This window comes from Podarcis tiliguerta, assembly GCF_965153285.1.
Source record: "Podarcis tiliguerta genome assembly, chromosome: 9".
In the NCBI taxonomy this organism is placed as follows: Eukaryota; Metazoa; Chordata; class Lepidosauria; order Squamata; family Lacertidae; genus Podarcis; species Podarcis tiliguerta.
In genome coordinates this window covers 36,176,925-36,194,541 of record NC_139542.1, presented here as the reverse complement: position 1 = coordinate 36,194,541, position 17,617 = coordinate 36,176,925, and the positions used below count along the sequence as shown (strand labels likewise).

Here is a 17,617-nt window from a genome sequence, read left to right as displayed (position 1 = left end):
GCTACACCCAAGTCTAATATAGGAAGTCAACAGTCCCAGACACATAGTCATCAAAGCAGTAAGTTTATTTCACTGCTTAGCAGAACGCATTGCTGAAGGTCATATGCCACTGCAAGTTTTACTTTCGCTTCCTCTACCACAGGGAGCCATTACTAACCTACTGAATTTTTTAAGAGTCACATAGTATTTGTAACACAGAGATTACAGCTATAATGTACAAGGAGAGAGTGAAGTATATCAGTTTATTATGCCCTACAAGTACCTGAGCCTATCTTGAATACATGAGTAAGCATAGATGTGGCGAGCTACTGTCTTAAGATGGTTCAGTAGTACTGTATAACTAAGATAACTGAGATGGCTCCAATGGATAGAGTGTGGTGCTGATAATGGCAAGGCTGCAGGTTCGATCCCCATAAGGGACAGCTGTATAATCCTGCATAGCAGGGGGCTGGACTAGACGATGTTCAGGGTCCCTTCCAACTCTTATGATTCTAGGATCTACTCCCAACAAGCTGCACATTCTATTTCTCTAGTTTAGCAGTCCTATAATCTTAAATCTGATTGCAGTTGAGCTGTTGGGAAAAGGCATTGCGTAAGCTAATAAAATCAAAGCAAAGTATACACGAAGATACCTACCAGGACTTTCCACTCGCTTATAGTGATAGGGATTGATGCAAACTTCCTTCTGCTTTGAACCAAAGGGAAACTCACAGCATTCCAGTGGTTTAAGTTCATGGTGGCTCTGCAGATCAGGCCAGCGCCACACACGGCAATAAATTACATGGGGCAGCCCTTTCCGATGGGACACCTGGAGCCTCCCATCCAGCGATCGAGGAATTGTGACACAGTTGCTGGGCTGACCTGGGCAGCTCAATGCCTTCTCCAACTCTTCCATTGCTCCTTTTTTCTTCTTCAGTTTTTTTACTAGGGCATCGACAGCTTTCTCAGCCCATTTTTCCTCTTCGTCCCCTTGCTTCCATCCTAGCAGTCTTTTAACAGCTGGGCTTGTGAAGGAGAACAAGCTCGTCACGTTCATGGTGAGTGATCAAACGCTTGAGAACAGCAAATCCTTCAAGGACTGCCCTACAACAGTCTTGGGCGAATTTATATGATTCCTTTAATCTTCCTAACCCAGAGATCTTGAAAAGTTGAAACTAACATTCCAGCTTGTCAGATGTTCTTTCTTTAGTCTTTGGGATTCCAAATGCAAGTCAGGCACCTACGAAAGGGTAAAAGTGAGAAAAGGCAAAGATCAGATCTCTTTCATACAAACAATCTGAAGAAGCACAAATACTCTACCAGAATCTAACAGACCACTTTTGGGTTATTGCAGAACTTTATGCCCGGGCAGAATTCAAACTATGGGGAAGTTGTCAGGAATTAGCGTAGGAAGAGCCACTGCTTCAGCTGACTCATGAAGAAGACCAATTCCTCTTGAGAGATGAAAACTGCTTTCTGCCATCCCCTTCACGAAACCACAATTAGTCAAGGTGGCACATTTAGCCAAGTATAGAGAGAGTAGGATGCATTTCGCATCAGATTTCAAAGTCATTAAGCAGTTGGAATTAATTAAGAGATCTTCACACAGCTGGTCAGCTGACTACAACAATACAGTACTTGGATGTGTTCTGTACTCGAGTTAGAACACCAAAAGTAACAAGTCAGCATTTTCTGAGTCACCAGAAAATTTACTACATGGAAACTTTAAAATAAAAAGTTGATCAAGTTAACCACCTGCTTACAAAACCAGCAGAGACAGGATAAATTCATTTCAAATGCCTCAGAACCATTGTGTTCTTAAGACACCTTCCAACAAAATCAAGAATTATTTCTCAAAAGGGATTTTAGCAGATATGGTTGCCGTGGCGTTTGTAAATATGGTGAGACTAGAACGTTCCAAATCGGGTTTGCACACTTGGAGGAACAACCTGAAAGGGTGCTCGATTCAGCGATGACCCTCAAAGGGTTGAACATTTCAACCTGCCTTGCTCCACCTGCTGCCTGCTGCCCTGAGGACAGTGCTGGGAGGAATGTGTTGGAGGATGGGGAATATCAGAACTGAGTGTATGTGGGACTTCCCCTATCTTTCACCAGGAATCTGTGTGAACCTCTGTGTACCAGTCAGCGGGATAGCACAGGCAGGGCAGTGTTGCTCACTTGCCTTCTAGACACACAGTGTTGCAGCTGGTTCCCAACAGGGTGGAGAGAGGTATACAGAGCTCAGCATGGTGGCACAGCCAATCCAATGCTTCTGCCCAGCTCACATCACATGAAGCACCCCTCCCCGCAGCATCCTTTAATGGTTGGAAGAAGGTGGGCTACCTCACTGAGTTCTACTGCCTTTGCTGAAAGCATCTTTTTAAATGGTGATTCCGCCCCCAGGGCTATGGCTTGATAATTTGTTGACTTTCATTATACACACACACTTACATGCTTTCTGGCTTCTGTTGCTTTTGAGATCCAAATATAAAAAAGATAAACAAAAGATGCTACATAGGTGTTTTGAAATAAACACTCAAGCACATGTCTGCCAAGTTTCTAGTTTCCAAGAAGCCTTCTTGCTTCTGAGATTTTGCCAATACATTCCATTTTCCTTTCTGCCACTTTTAGTTTCTGCAGTGCATCATTTCCTGTATTACTCTGAGCACAAAGTGGCCTTATCAGCCAGAAGTACAAACAACAGTTAACATGAGTTTGCATATGACACCTACTCTGTACTTTCCCAAATAAATGTACCCTTCTGAGAAATAGGCTTCTGTGCTTCCAGCAACCCAGCAACTTTCCAGCCCATGAATATAAGTGTCTGTGCAAAAGGCAGGGCACTCAACATAAACCGGTTGAGTTCCTTCCCCCAAAAAATACCTTGAGCCAATTTTTGTCATCACCTGGTTCTGATCCCAATTGGCATCCACTGTTTTATACCTAGTGTGATAAAGCAGCTACTTTGAATATTAGGGATGTAGAGAGTCCATTCCTCTTTGGAATTTGAATTTCAATCCTTTGGTTATCATGCAACAACAATGAAGTAACTCAGTGTAAGCAGTTTTAGCACATAAGTTATAACGACCAATTTCTCTACTTCTGTCTGGACACCAGATGCTTAAAACTCAAGCCTACGCCCACATCAAGCACCAAGATATTTGGAAGCCCTTCTCTAAGCCCCCCCCCCCCCCAATGTTCTGAGGTGAGGTGGTGGTGTGTCGGACTGGCTGGGGAAGACCTGTTTGGTTGTGGCACCCTGCTAACCGAACTCTCTCCCTCCAGACAGAATCATCAGCCACCTACCAACATAGAAAGAAATGGGAATCCTCCAAGATTACTGCATCATCATTTATCGCTCAGACCCTGGGTGAAATCCAGTGTTGGACAAACAGACCTTCCCCTTCTGATCCTCCTCAAAATCTGTCTGGATACTCTAGAGCAGATATGGGGAGGGGAACATGAGGTATTGCAGGGGTCGGCAACCTAAGGCCCATGGGCTGGATGTGGCCCAATCGTCTTCTCAATCCAACCCGTGGACGGTCCAGGAATCAGCGTGTTTTTACATGAGTAGAATGTGTGCTTTTATTTAAAATGCATCTCTGGGTTATTTGTGGGGCATAGGAATTTGTTCATATATTTTTTTCAAAATATAGTCTGGCCCACCACATGCTCTGAGGGACCGGCCCACGGCTGAAAAAGGTTGCTGACCCCTGAGGTATTGCAAGGGAAAGTCAAGTTCAACTCATGCACCCACACAACTGGCTATCATCCCCCCCACAACCCCGTGTTAGAAACTCAGATATACACGCTAATCGCCAAATGGTGCCTTAAACCTGGGTTGCAGTCACCAGTACAGACTGTCTGGTCGCAATTCCTCCCCCTCGTGAAAATAATAATAATAAATCAGAAATAAATAAATAAATAAATTCATTTGTCTGCAGTTTTGTAGTTTAAAGGGGAAAAATCTCAAAGCAGTTTACAACATTTAAAAAAAAATCAAATAAAACAATCCAGAATAAAACAGGGACAAGACTCAGATCAGCCTGCTGACTTCTTTTCTACCAGCCTATAAAGAGACTAGTAGCCAGCATGTGGGTGGCGCTGTGGTCTAAACCACAGAGCCTCTTGGACTTTTCGATCAGAAAGTCGGCGGTTCGAATCCCCACAATGGAGTAAGCTCCCATTGCTCGGTCCCTGCTACTGCCAACCTAGCAGTTCAAAAGCATGTCAAAGTGCAAGTAGATAAATAGGTACCGCTCCAGCGGGAAGGTAAACGGCGTTTCCGTGCACTGCTCTGGTTCGCCAGAAGCGGCTTAGTCATGCTGGCCACATGACCCAGAAGCTGCACGCCGGCTCCCTCGGCCAGTAAAGCGAGATGAGCGCTGCAACCCCAGAGTCATCTGCGACTGGACCTAACGGTCAGAGGTCCCTTTACCTTTACCTAGCCAGCATTTCTATGCCAGATGAGGAATAGGGGAAACCGGTCTGTAATAGTTTTGCCAGCTGTGGCATGAAGACTACATCCTCTCACCCAAGCACCTGCAGAGGGTTGCACAAAGAGCCACAGGTACATGCGCACCTTGCATTCGTGAGAAATATCTATGAATTTCAGCACACTGGTGGAAAGGCAGCACAAACAATTACGGTACTTTTTCAAGAACAGAGTGCTGTAAGCTTCCACAGTGCTTTTGCCTTTCCACAAAGATCCATCACCACTCCCAACTGCGACTGTTACAAACACCTGTTTTTTTAACGGCAGTTTTACACACACTGCGTGGGTGTGTTAAGATACACAAAAGCAGGATACCAGACGTTTCTGCCTATATTTAGATCTGCCTGGTCAGCTGTAATTGCATAATTTCATCAGGACCTTCTGCAACGGAAATACATCCATATTCATCACACAGGCATCAAAGGAAACATCTTTACAAGCCATATCCTTTTACAAACCAACACATGGTCTCATGCCACTCTCTCCAATTGTTGAATTCCTCCTTTAGGAAGGGCAGGGGATTTTATTCCTTTATCAATAGCAAAGTCATTTCCCCTTATGGTTAGAAGGACAAAAAAGGTGGGGCTTTTCTCACAGGTGAACGAAGCGAGGAATGGGGGGTGGGGAGTGGAAACAACCGAGAGAAGGGGGAACTGCTTTGCCACTAATGAAGTTCTGACAAGAAAGAGAGCTCTTTGGGATCAACTTCACAAATGTGGTAGAAAGCGCTTTGGGAACTCAAACGCATTTGGGGATGTTTTGCATTTATATTATAGAAGCAGGTACAGTAAAGGTTTTGCTTCGTTCCTACATGTGGTCAAAAGTCATCGACTTTCCTCACGGAAAGGCAAGATCTCTTTGGTATGCACCGCATGGAGGCTCCTTATATGGCACACAGCTGCCGCTTTGGTGTGGCTCAGGCATGCCCCATGAGGAGGCCAGCTGGAGTTAGTCAGCCATTCCTGGCAGGAGCATATCTGTCAAGGTGTTTGTCTTTCCTTACAGCACAAATCTGCTGGCAAAAACAGGGAAAAAATTTACCTGAGCATTCCTGCCCAAGCAGTGTCTCTCAAAAGGGGTGTCCTTCATTCCTTTCCCCTCCCACAGCAGCTATGCACTATGGATTTTTTCCTCTTCAAGGAGTACGTGACCAGTCTGACAGGAGAGATCTCACTACCTTAGGAAATAGTCACTTACAGAGGATTTCATAGCTGAATGGGCTGAAGAGCCTAGATCTGCTGCAGATTTATTAATACCTGAATCCCTTAAGCAATTAAGAGTTCACTGTTCCAAATTAGAAATCCACTTGCCTTTTAAAAGCTCTGCATTGTACTTAAAATCAAGGCACAGAATCCACTTTTTAATCAAAAAAATGTGTTCAGCTGGTGTCTGTTGTCTTGACACGTGAAAATACTCCAATATCTATTCAGAACCAAAAAAAGGAAAGAGTGGTATTCAGTTAAGTTTTAGTCATAGGCTCATGGAAATTAATAAACAAGGTGTAGGTCCATTTATTTCAGTGGGTCTACTCTGAGAAAGACTTGATCAAATACCACCCTTCCTCTGTCACGTTATGTTCCTTACTTTAAATAAAGCTAAGCCAAATTCCAAAAGGTAACCACACAGAGATGTGCAAAACCCTGGATACAATAGGTGACACTCGGTCAACGAAATGCACCAAAAACTGAAGCTACAACTGCTGCCTTTAGAAACCCAGAATAGGGACTTGGCAATTCTGATGAATACTGTATATGGGCTGCTTCATACATCACAGGAAGTGAACCTGCGTTCATGGTTTGTTTTTCCCAAACAAACCAACAGCAGCTTGTGATTTCTTCACAAGAAAGAAAGCACAAGCACTGGTTCTCACATAACACTGAGCCAAGGCTCCTGGTTTCATCTACTGGACAGGGTGGAGCCAAAATTGTAAGCCATAAACCAGGGGTTGGAAACTTTCACACCACAGACCAATTGTGGGCCACTAGGGGGTCCAATTTGACCCAAGACCAAATTTCCCCAAACCATGCTCATCATGGACTGGTGATGTCAGCTAATGGGTTAGGAGGACAGGTTTAAGTTTAATTCTACACTGGCTGTGTTTTGAACCCCTCAAAATGCATTGTTCAACTACATATGTTTTGGAGATATTCAAGTTCAGCTCTCCTTACATGTTCCTTTGGCAACCTCCAAAAATAAGCTTTTTACAAACTGTGAAGTTGTGTTTGATAGCAGGAAGTCCAAAGGCCGTAAAAGCATATTAGCCAAACAATGTACAAATAGGGACCATGCTCAATTGTGCCCCAATATATGCACTACATATGCCTATATATCAGAAGAAGCTGCATCTTTTGAATATACACGCAAGTCCCGCTATCACTCGCTATCTGAAAATTTACTTATCTACACAAAAAGAATTATGCTGAAACCTTGCTCTATGCCCCACAGATTCGTTTATCTGAAGAGCCAACGTCCTGGCTTCTTTGTTTCTTTGTGGTTTTGCTCCTTGGCAGCAGCCATTTTGGGGCAAAAACCATGCAGAGAGGGAGGGAGGGAGATTGGACAAATCGGTTTCCTCCTTTGGCTACAGCCATTTCAGGAAGAAACCATGGAGGGAGTGAGGAAAGCGAGCAGACAAATCCCACATTAGAAATATTTCCGTAGGAAATAATGGAGATAATGGACTCGTTATGCACATGCTCGTCTAACAAAATATTTCCAGAGAATGCATTGTGTTCGTAGGGCGGGACACATCTGTACAGTGGTGCCCCGCAAGACGAATGCCTCGCAAGACGGAAAACCCGCAAGACGAAAGGGTTTTCCGTTTGCAGATGCGCTTCGCAAGACGAATTTCCCTATGGGCTTGCTTCGCAAGACGAAAATTGATGAAAATTTTTGAGGTTTTTTTTCCGCTCCAAAAGCCCTTTTTCTGAAGCACTAAGCTGCTAAAAGCCTTTTAGCAGCAAAACCGCTAATCCCTTAAGCCTTAAAAAGCCGTTTTTAGCCCTTAAACTGTCAATAGCGCTAATAGCGCTAATCCGCCAATGGGCTTGCTTCGCAAGACGAAAAAACCGCAAGACTAAAAGACTCGCGGAACGGATTCTTTTCGTCTTGCGAGGCACCACTGTATAATTAGTCAGAAATGTGTAGAAATTTTATATAGTTAATTCCATAATAGAATGCCATTTTACTTTGCAGTTTCTTCAAGAGGGGATGGAAAACATGCAGTTACTTGACTTGGGAAGTCTCTAGATCAGAATTCTTTCCATGCAGAGTTTGTGAGATGCCCACTGGCATGTACAACCCAGATTTCTCTACCCTAAACCATGTTCACTTAAACCAAGGAATAGAGTTGCATTTTGGAAGCCGAAGAGTTTTCTTTCGCTGAAGGCAGAAAATGAAACAAGCTGTAACTTGCAGATTCTCCTCATTAATCAAATTTGCAATACAAGTCATCCAACTTAGATTTGGAACTCTTGCAGATCTAGGAATATACCAAGTTTCCTCATAGACTGCTAGTGTGAGAAACTTATAAACAGAAGTGAAAACACTTGTCTAAGATATTTGATAGAAACTGCCTCTTCCCCAATTTTCTTTCATGAACATGCAGCTGCCTTTTGCTTTAAGTAGTGTACTACAGTATATCTGATTTATAAAGGCTATGTTTGGGCATGTACACTTATGCTGAATTTATTACTAGTTCATGCAAATTGACTACCTAACTGGAGTTTCTCTCTGACCCCCAGGGAACTGTATTAAATACAAGTTTTGCAACAGGGTGAAAGCTAAGCATGTGAACATATGCAGCACAGCTCAATCTGTTTAAATACCAAAGGGAAGATGTGAAATAACACAGGGGAGGAGTCATTTAAAAAAAAAAAATCTAACATTGTAGTAACCTAATTGTACACAAATCTATTTATTCTGGAATACTGCGTAACGTTTGATCATAGAAAAAAATTCAACTCAGATAACGTTCATCCCAATTACCCATTTAAGACAACCTCTAGTTTTACTAAGCTACCCTAGTATGCCTCAATCGTAAAAGTTGTCATGACAGCTGACAGTTCAAGTTACACATTCTGAGAAAGCCATTTTAAATATTTGGCCTTTTGTGAAATTTTTACACACCAAAGAAAGCTTATACTGTACTACTGAAGCTTTCAGCTGGTTTAACCACAAAAGGTGCTCAAAGTTATAAATAAGTGATAAATGAGCTCTTCAAAGTCTACCACCTTAGAAGTATTATCAACTTTTAAAACAGGGGCTTTTAATTTCTATCTTGACGGATTAGGACGGGCTACAGTTGTATTACACAAGATACCATAAAGCCCACATCCTTAAATGCGTAACAATGAGCACCAAGGTCAGGCCTGCCTTAAAGGTCTTGAAAACATCTCCAGGTAGAAAAAGTTCACAGCTGTCCAACAGCCATCAAGACCGCCATACTATTCACTCTTCCGTCTAAACCTGTCATATGGTTGCAAGATTCAGTTTCCTCTGCTCTGAGAAATCACAAGGGAATATCGGGGAGGATGAAATATAACATATGTCGTGCTCAAGTAATTTAATGTTTTAAAATAGGACTGCATTGTTTCATTTTTTTTGTTTTTCTTCCCATCCTTTCTTCATGCTGTGAATGATTTTGCTACCCCACCCTATTTTATCCTCACAAGAATCCTGAAAGGTAGGTTCAGCCAAGTGGTGGTGACTGGCCCAAGGTCATGGCAACTGGCCCAAGGTCATGGCCAAGTTGGGATTCAAACTTGGGCTTCCTCGTCCTTGTCTAAACAACTCTACAACATTGACAGCATTTGATTAAAGACTGATCACCACACCAATCACTCAAATCTACTAAGGAGGTGCGTCAGGTTACTCAGGCACATTTTTACAATACAACAACAACAACTGCCATCTGAAGAGTTCCATCATTTCTTACACACTGCATCTAAAAACAACAGAATAGGATCCAGAACTATTGTTCTCATTCATATTTGTGTTTAAAGCTCAACCACCCAACGAAGACTTCTTTGTCTGGGTGTCAGCCCTGGTTTATAAATATTCAAACAAAATGAAAGGTGCAGGCTTTGAAACACAACAGGAGATACCACTGCAGACACTAGTTGTATCTGCAGCTCACCAACAGAAGCTGGTGGTATCTGCTTGGTACAAATTCAAGCCGCTAAGTCTTTAACAGGCATTCTAGGCAGAACACACATTTCTTGTCTAGTCTCAGTTCGTGCCAGTTACTGGGACAAAGTTTGGGGGAACAAAATGGTTGCAGCCTTCGCAACATCTGTACTGAAAAGGACTCCTCCCTGGGCTTTCAAAACAGAAGCCTCAATGGATCTAAGACCACTCCAAAATTTTAGTGTTCAAGGAAAATGAACATTATACCACCATGACCAGTGATATATGGCATTAAGTTTTCTACAAAGTCTTTTTTTATTTCATAAAATTGGTAACACAATGAATGAACACAACAGGGCAGCTGGAATGGAAACGATACCAGTCAAGACTAAAATCAGAGTTGTAATATCACTTTTCAGGTGACTATAACTGGAGACACAGGTTACTAAGAAAATCAGTATGTCAACCTTAAAATGTAAATAATCTTTACCTTAAAATGTAAATAATGTAAAGAACTGTATGCAATTGAGTAGTCATAGCTTAATATTCCAATAAAACTAATATCCAAACTTCCCAGTTTAAATGTTTAAGCCAGCCAGACAGAGCAATCCTAACACAGGTGAATCATACTGGCCAGGACAAAAGGTAGGGGGGGGGGGGGAGAGGAGAAATGTTTTTGCTGAACCAGTTCCAGGCTTGTAGAACTGAAAGTCCCAGATTGGGCCCCACTCAAAGGGATGAAACAGCTTTGGATCCAGCAGATCAATGGCTGCCTCTGCTCTATCCCCACCCTGCCCTCATAATACCCCTTTTGGGGTGGGGACTACCATACGTTACTGCCAGCAGAAAGACTGCCAGTGATACTCAACTGCCTACACTTCTTACTGCTTACAGGCACAGACTCTGAATGGATAAATAGAATAACATTTGGAATGAGTTTATACAAAATGTAGTAGGCTATTAAAATTTACATAAGCACTAGGAAATAACACTATACCAATTTATACAAGAATGTATGGGAATATCACATATTGCTCTCTCTTTTTTTGCATATTTTTGCTTTTATCATTATTGTTTTTCTCCCTCTCACTTTTCCTTCTTTTTTTCGGTATCACTTTATTTCTTTTAACTGAAATCACCTTAATAAAATATAAATATATTTTTTTAAAAAAAACTGCTTGCACTTCTCGCACCTACACCAGGAGGCAAATATCAGAGGCTGAGGGCAGTTTTGCTTATTGATCCCCCATCCACCCATATCAAATGTTTTGGTTCAGCTGCTTTTTTGGAGGGGGAGGGAATGAGATAATTTATACAACATGTGAAATTTAACATGGTACATATTTAGTAAACAGACCTAAAACAAATATGTCAAAACAAAATTTTAATTGATTTAGGGCAGCCGGAAATTTTCCATGAAGTTTCCAAATTCAAGGTTTCCCAGAAAACCCACAACACTTCCCCTCTCTCCTGCTACTCAGTTCACAGGATTTGCCAACCATCACTTCCTCCCTTCTTAACTGGATTTCATTTTAAATCCCTGGTTTTGGATGAAGTTGCATCTAACTCATATTGCACCAGGTGGTACAAAAAACCCCACAACCAATAACTTATTTGAAGCACTAACACACTGTATCCCCAAGTAAAACTACCCCGGCTATTTTCTGAATGCATAAGAATGTCATCTGTACAGTCTTTTTGGATTGGGACTAGATCAAAATCTGTTCTTTTCAGTTGAAAGCCAGACTCACACCACAGGAGGGAAAACTGTGCCAGTGTCTGGCTTGAGATATGTCTATATGAAACCCAATTTGCCACTTTCATACAAGAAAATCAAATCTGTTTAAGTGCCCAAGCCTTGAGCAAGTCACCAAGGAGATGCTAGGAAGCTTGAATTGAACAGGTTCACACCACGTTCAAGTCACAAAGTTACTGTGCAGCCATGGTGCAATTAGTAGTTTTGAGATTCAATGGTCTCTTACATGATTTGTTACCCATCTCCATAAACATTGTCCGTAAATAGGAATATAACCAGGATTTGCAGAAAGCTGCATTAAGATTTGTATCTCAGTTCTTTCCTATATAACAGATTGAATGCTTACTTTTAGACAAACAATACTAAAATGCTGTCTTCTATTTCTCAGCTGAATTTTTTTTCATGGAAATTTGGAGGTACTACTATTCCTTTATTTGCCAAAATCCCATATGCTAACATGTATCCAAATCTTCATCCCTACAGCCCCAAGACATTTTGTTCTGAAAAACAGTCATTGTTTTGTTGCACAGTATGGCTTGGATACCATAGCTAGATGGATGGCAGTGTATTTTGGAATGACTGTTGTTCCAAGAGCATTTTCTTTCCTTCCAATCTCATAACTGTTTGATCTGGAAGCATGATTGGGCATGTACCTACCAGAAATAGGGCTACTGGAAGAAGGTATTTTCACACACACTATTCAGCAAAATCATTTCCTGCACCAGTCCAAGCTGAAAGGCACATTGTCCCTCGCCCCAATTCAAGTGTATTTATGGGCCCTGAACATTCCAAAAACTTTCTACCAATCAAACCTTCTATTTTCCAGCTCTAATAATAAGTTGATTTGTAGTGGCCAACACTGTTGTAGTGACCCAAGTCTTGTTTGTTCAGCACAAAAGCAAGCCCAGTTGGTCTGTTGGATCCAAGATCCTAACAGTGCCAAGGACTGCAGCTTGCATACAAAAGTACAGCACATGCAATTTCCTTTTTTCTTATTGTTATTTGATACTCAAAAGCAGGATCTGTAGTTTCTGCAGCACCATGGCTGCCAGGGAGCTTGCTGCATTCACAATCTGGATTAACTGCAAAGTGTTTGCTTGCAGACAAAGCAGCTTTCATTAGCCTCCTCACATCTGTATCCCACCCATGCCCCCAAGCAGAATTTCTGCTATACAACTCTTGAGAGTTAAACTGGGCTGAATGGCGATTTTTAGCTGGACTCTCAGGACAAAGACATAATGCCAAATGGCAATGATAATTTGGTGGCCTGTTGCAAAGCGGTGTATCAGGATAAGCCAGCTTTCAATTTAGAATATTTGTAGTTTAATTTTTACTTTACATTGTTTAGGGGGCGGGGTTCCCCTGTGGTAGTCTGTTCTTCAGTAAGCTCCCTTACCAATTTAAGTTTTATGAGAACATACTTGCAAAGACAAACAGGGCCCTCAATTATTTACTTCTAAATATTCACCTCTGTATTACTCACAAAAGAAGAATATGGGTGTTGGAGTTCCAACACTTGCTTTCATAATATATTTAATTATGATGACTGAACTAACAAGCTCACAGGCTGACCCCCCCTCATTTCACCCTGATGTATCATTTTGCATTTCACTGCTGTAAGTCAATTTGAGATCTACAGCAGGTTGGAAAGGTTGGAATGATGCTCTCTGCAGTCTCTAGGGAGTCCACATTATACACAGCTTACATTATTTATAAAGCCTAGATGATGCGTCCATTAGCCTTGCAGGATTACACACCAAGAGATACCACTTACACTTGACAGTACTGACTGCTGCATTGCCAGCACAGCTTAATTCAAGTTTACCTACTCCCTAAGCTGATCTTTCCTTCTGTTTACATACATTAAGGTGGATTGCTGTGAGAAATTTGTTTGGAAATAATCACTGCCACTTTAGCTTCATGCTTTCATTCTCAGAACAAACCAGACTTTACACATAAAAGCTCTTTTGAGCTTCTCTCTGTCTGCTATGCAGCAGCATGCAAGTGTGAAAGGAAGAAATGTGTTTTAAAAAGCACATTTAAAATCTATTAATTTTTGCAGCAACATAGATTTACAATCACAATTTCAATTTGTTGTCACCTGTGAACATATACTTTCTTCCTTCACCTACCACTCTCCTTTAAAGTTGAATACACTTTCAGGAATAGCTTTTCCTATGTTTAATCTCTCCTTCCCATACAGAAACAAGGGGAAAGCCACATTGTCAGTTCCACAACACTGGGGCAGGGGAGAATTAACACCCACCCTCTTTCTCTGCTATCCTTGCTACTAATGTTCTAAAACAAGGGAGGGAGAATGGGTTTGTGTATGTGTTTATCTTCAGGAGGGGTATGTATAAGCATAAGAGGGTGGTGAAAACACACGGCTTTCCTCCTGTCCCTGTCAGTTTTACAAGAATACAGAGGGAGGAAATGATGGTGCAGTGATATGGGACAAATGATGCTTGTGGGATTGCATCCGTCTATTCACAGGGCAGTATAGGATAGCATCTGGTATAAGCAGGTGGGGATATGTTTTCTCCCACTCCAGCGCCAAGGGCCGCAGTGACATTTGAAACAGGAAAGCCATAATTTGTGAATAGTGGCAGATGTGCATTAACTGAAGGGATGGGGAAAGGCTGAACAATAAACAAAGGTGTCTTAATATTTTCCCTATCTGTCTCCTGCGGAACTTTAAAACGTGCGATTGCAGCCGTAAGAGTTTTTCGCCATCAGTGCTATTATCTAGAATCTATATTGCCCTCGCCTCTCTCAACACTGCTCAGAAGTGTTTTTGAGTCATCAGATCGTCAAGGATATACACTAAAAACCACAACTAGAGAGAGGGACAATGCAGAACAGAACTGTATTTGATTACATTTTGGGGAGCGAAGGGGTCATCATTAAAGCAAGGACAAATCACTACCCTTGTAACCTGATCTGGCCTTGAACTGAAGTGATCTTATCTGGGGAGGTGACTAGGAAGCACTGCAAGGCTCTGAGTTTTTGGAGACCCTGTTTGTGCCTTGAAAACAGAAGGTCCAAGTATTACAGTTAGCAAGTAGGATAAGCATTTCCAGAAGCTTTTTTTAAACAGACAGCAGAACGGAGTTGTCTCTCAATCCTCAGCAGTGATCTTCAATCTGTTTCTGGGTGTAATGCACACAATGAGAGTTAATCTTGTCTTGTGGCAAACCAATTTATTATGGCCCATGTTTTTATGGACTCAAAGCCCATCTGACAAAGTGGGCCTGAGTTCACAAAAGCTTATGAGTCCACAGAAGCTTAATAAATGTGTTTGCCTCCAAGGTGTCATAAGACTGATCATTTCTGCTGCAAGAGACAAACACAACTACCACTCCAGAATTTTTTTCAATGGAAAATAAGCATCTAATAAGTATAATGTAGCATCAGTCAGGAAGAATATAATCTGTTTGTTACTCCCCAGCAGCCAAACAGCAAATGTTTTGGAAAGAGAATCTTTGTAGTTATAGTAAAGTTCCAGTTTCAAAATAGTTATACAAACAAGAAGTCACATGCACAAACTGCAGAGCAAGTCCATTAAGTGAGACACAACTTTTGCAAGTGTTTTTGCTATAATTCAAGTGCAAACTATAGTTACACAGTACAGTCAACTTAATTAAGAATGTATCTTGTCCATCCTAGACCTGTGAAGGCACCCTGGGACCCATTTGGGAACATGAATTTTCACCAGTAAACACTTTTCCTAAGCACTGCTTAGGAGCCTTTCAGTCATAAGTGGTTGGTACTGAAATATATACAGGGAAAAAATGGGTATTAATTTTGGTCTCCACAGAGTAACTCACACATTATGTGTATACATGCGCTACAGTGAAGATCAGTTGTTTCCTGAAGCATGAAGCCACTCCTCAAATTAAAGCAGCCATTCATATTCATACCCTGTATGAAGAACTGCTAAGCCAGCCCACACACAGCTTCATCAACTATTAACAAAGGGCCAGAAATTGCTGCCCCCGGTTTTGGCATAACTTCTCTTCCCACCAATTCCCAGAAAGGTTGCTAGAATATAATGAGCCAACTATTTTCGGACTGGGGGAGGGCGGGGGAAGAAGTCACCCCCAGATTTCACCGAGCCATCCCTGCCACCCCGGTTCGATAGAGGCTGGAAAAATAACATTTCAGAAGGGGAAGTTCTAGGGCACAGATGCCTCTTATGAAGTCTGAGAAAGATGGCTCAGTAACATCACCCTCACACGGCGGGGGGGGGGGGGGAGAGAAGCATTAGAAAGCCACAGTGAGAAGAGTAAATCTATTGTGTCGGTTTCCCTGAACCGCACAAGTCCGGCCTCATCCTGCCGCCCGGGAGAGAAGTCGCGTCTCAGGCGCGCAGGCGAAGAAGCCGTGGCAAGTTTCCCCCGACTTGGCTCCGAGCACAAAAGGGGCCCGGACGCCGGGGGAAATCTCCGCGCAGCCGGGGAACAAGGGCTCTTGTCTTCTGCTGCATTTCTTCTCCCTCCCTGGCTCGGGACGGAGGGGAATAGGGAGCCGCTCCTGGCGTGTCTCCTTCGCGCCCCCAGAGCCACCCCGACCGTCTCCATGCAGACTCTCAGGAAACAAGGGAAGATCGGGATGGGGGGGGGGAGGGAGGGAGGTTGGCCCGACGGGACACTTTTTAAGACAACGAAGTTTTAGGAAGGGGGGGGAACCCCACCGAGGCTTCGGCCCCCGTCGGCCCCACGGCTAACTACAGCCGCCATCACGATGGGAACGAAGCCTCTCTCTCTCTCTTTCCCTTTCCATTCCCCTCCCAGGGAGCCAGACGCGCGCGCCTCCAGTCCTTCCCTCTTGCCTCCTCGCCGCCCTTACGGCTGCACGGAGGAGGAGAGCGGCGAGGAAGGAGAAGGCGAAGCAGCCGAGGGAGGCAGGGACGCTCCGTTGTCCTTTGAGAACCATAAAGATCCCCGAACCAGGAGGAGGCCGCCGCTTGGGGTGGAGGGGAGTTGCTGGATGCAGGCAGGACTCCGGGCAGGAAGGAGAAGGGTGAGAGCGCGAGGGAGTTTTTCTTACCGGCTCTCGGTGGGGCGAGCAGAAAAGAGCGGGCAAACGAGCCACCCGCCGCCGCTGGGCCGATGAGCGACGTCCAGCTCTGCTTTTGGGTTTTTTTGCCTTTGCCGCCCCCCCGCTTCTCTCCTCCTTTGCCGCTCCCGCTTCCAGCGTCGCCGCCGCTGCCGCCGAGCAGCCGTGCGCTCGCTCTGCTGCTGCGCCTGGATTGATCTGGTCTCACTGGCGTCAGAGAGTCGGAGCCACCCAGCCTCCACTTACCCCGCTGCCAATATGCAACATACATATATACACACACACACACACTCGCTCACACACACGCGCGTGCGCGCGCTCTCGCTAGGCCAAGTTAGGGATCCTCTCCAAATGCCCGCCCCCGCTCCGACGAGGAAGGCACCGCTGGCTTGGATGCAGAAAGCAAGCCTCTCTCGCTTCTTTCCTCTTGTCTTTTTTTCTGCCCACCCCCCTCGCTCCTTCCCCCTTTCTCTCCTTCTCCTCCCCCAAGGAGGATTCTCAGCCGCGGCTGGGACGGGCGGCCTGCGGCGGGGTTGGAGCTCCGTCAGCGACCATCGGCGGAGGGTGGCGAGCCGAGCAGGGCAAGGCTTTCATGTTGTCGCTTCCAGCTCCCTGCCGCTTCCGCGCGGGTTCGGCGGCCATCCGCGGAGCTGCAGCCTCGTCCTTCCGAGAGCAACAGGTCCCGAGGCTCGGGAAACAAGCGGCTGTTGTGCCAGTGGATCCCAGGAGCCCCGGTTCTGAACACAGTTATCTGCAAAATGTTTGAGAGGCTTCATGAAAGCATATTTTGAGAGAAAAGACCCCCAAGGATACATCTTTAAATGCATATACAATTTGTGTGTGGACTTTGATCCCTTTGTCCATCACTAGGCATTCAAGCCCTAGCATGTTTTCTGTTCCAGAAAATTCTCAAGACAGCATGTTATTTTGTATAGCCCTACATGTTACAATTGTTGAAAATCCTAGTGGTTCCCCAAGAACGCGTGCAAGACATGGCCGTCTTAAAAACAAGGTGTAGATGTAAACACATTTTTAACAACCAGTGTACACATGGCTGGGCAGCTTCCCAAATGTGTACATTTCTCTTCACCAACCTGAAAACCTCCACTCCCCTAAGTCTGATTTTAGTAGTGGACCATACTGAATTTTCTACTCTTTTAAGTGAGAACACAATACAGTGGTACCTCGGGTTAAGTACTTAA

General features: G+C 43.7%; 1 protein-coding gene across 2 annotated transcripts in view; it reads right to left on the bottom strand.

Annotated features, from left to right (window-relative positions):
• SMAD1 (SMAD family member 1) overlaps positions 1–16,920 on the bottom strand; it is a 35,673-nt gene extending 18,753 nt beyond the window's left edge. Inside the window, exons 1-2 of one of the 2 annotated variants that reach the window (XM_083457430.1) lie at positions 16,407–16,920; positions 637–1,219 (exon numbers count right to left, since the gene is read on the bottom strand). In XM_083457430.1, coding sequence (XP_083313556.1) covers positions 637–1,036 — 400 coding nt within the window. In that variant the 5' untranslated portion in view covers positions 1,037–1,219; positions 16,407–16,920. The remainder of the gene's footprint in view (positions 1–636; positions 1,220–16,406) is intronic. The other variant, XM_083457431.1, reaches the window with a different exon arrangement.
• Between the last annotated feature and the right edge of the window lie 697 nt (positions 16,921–17,617).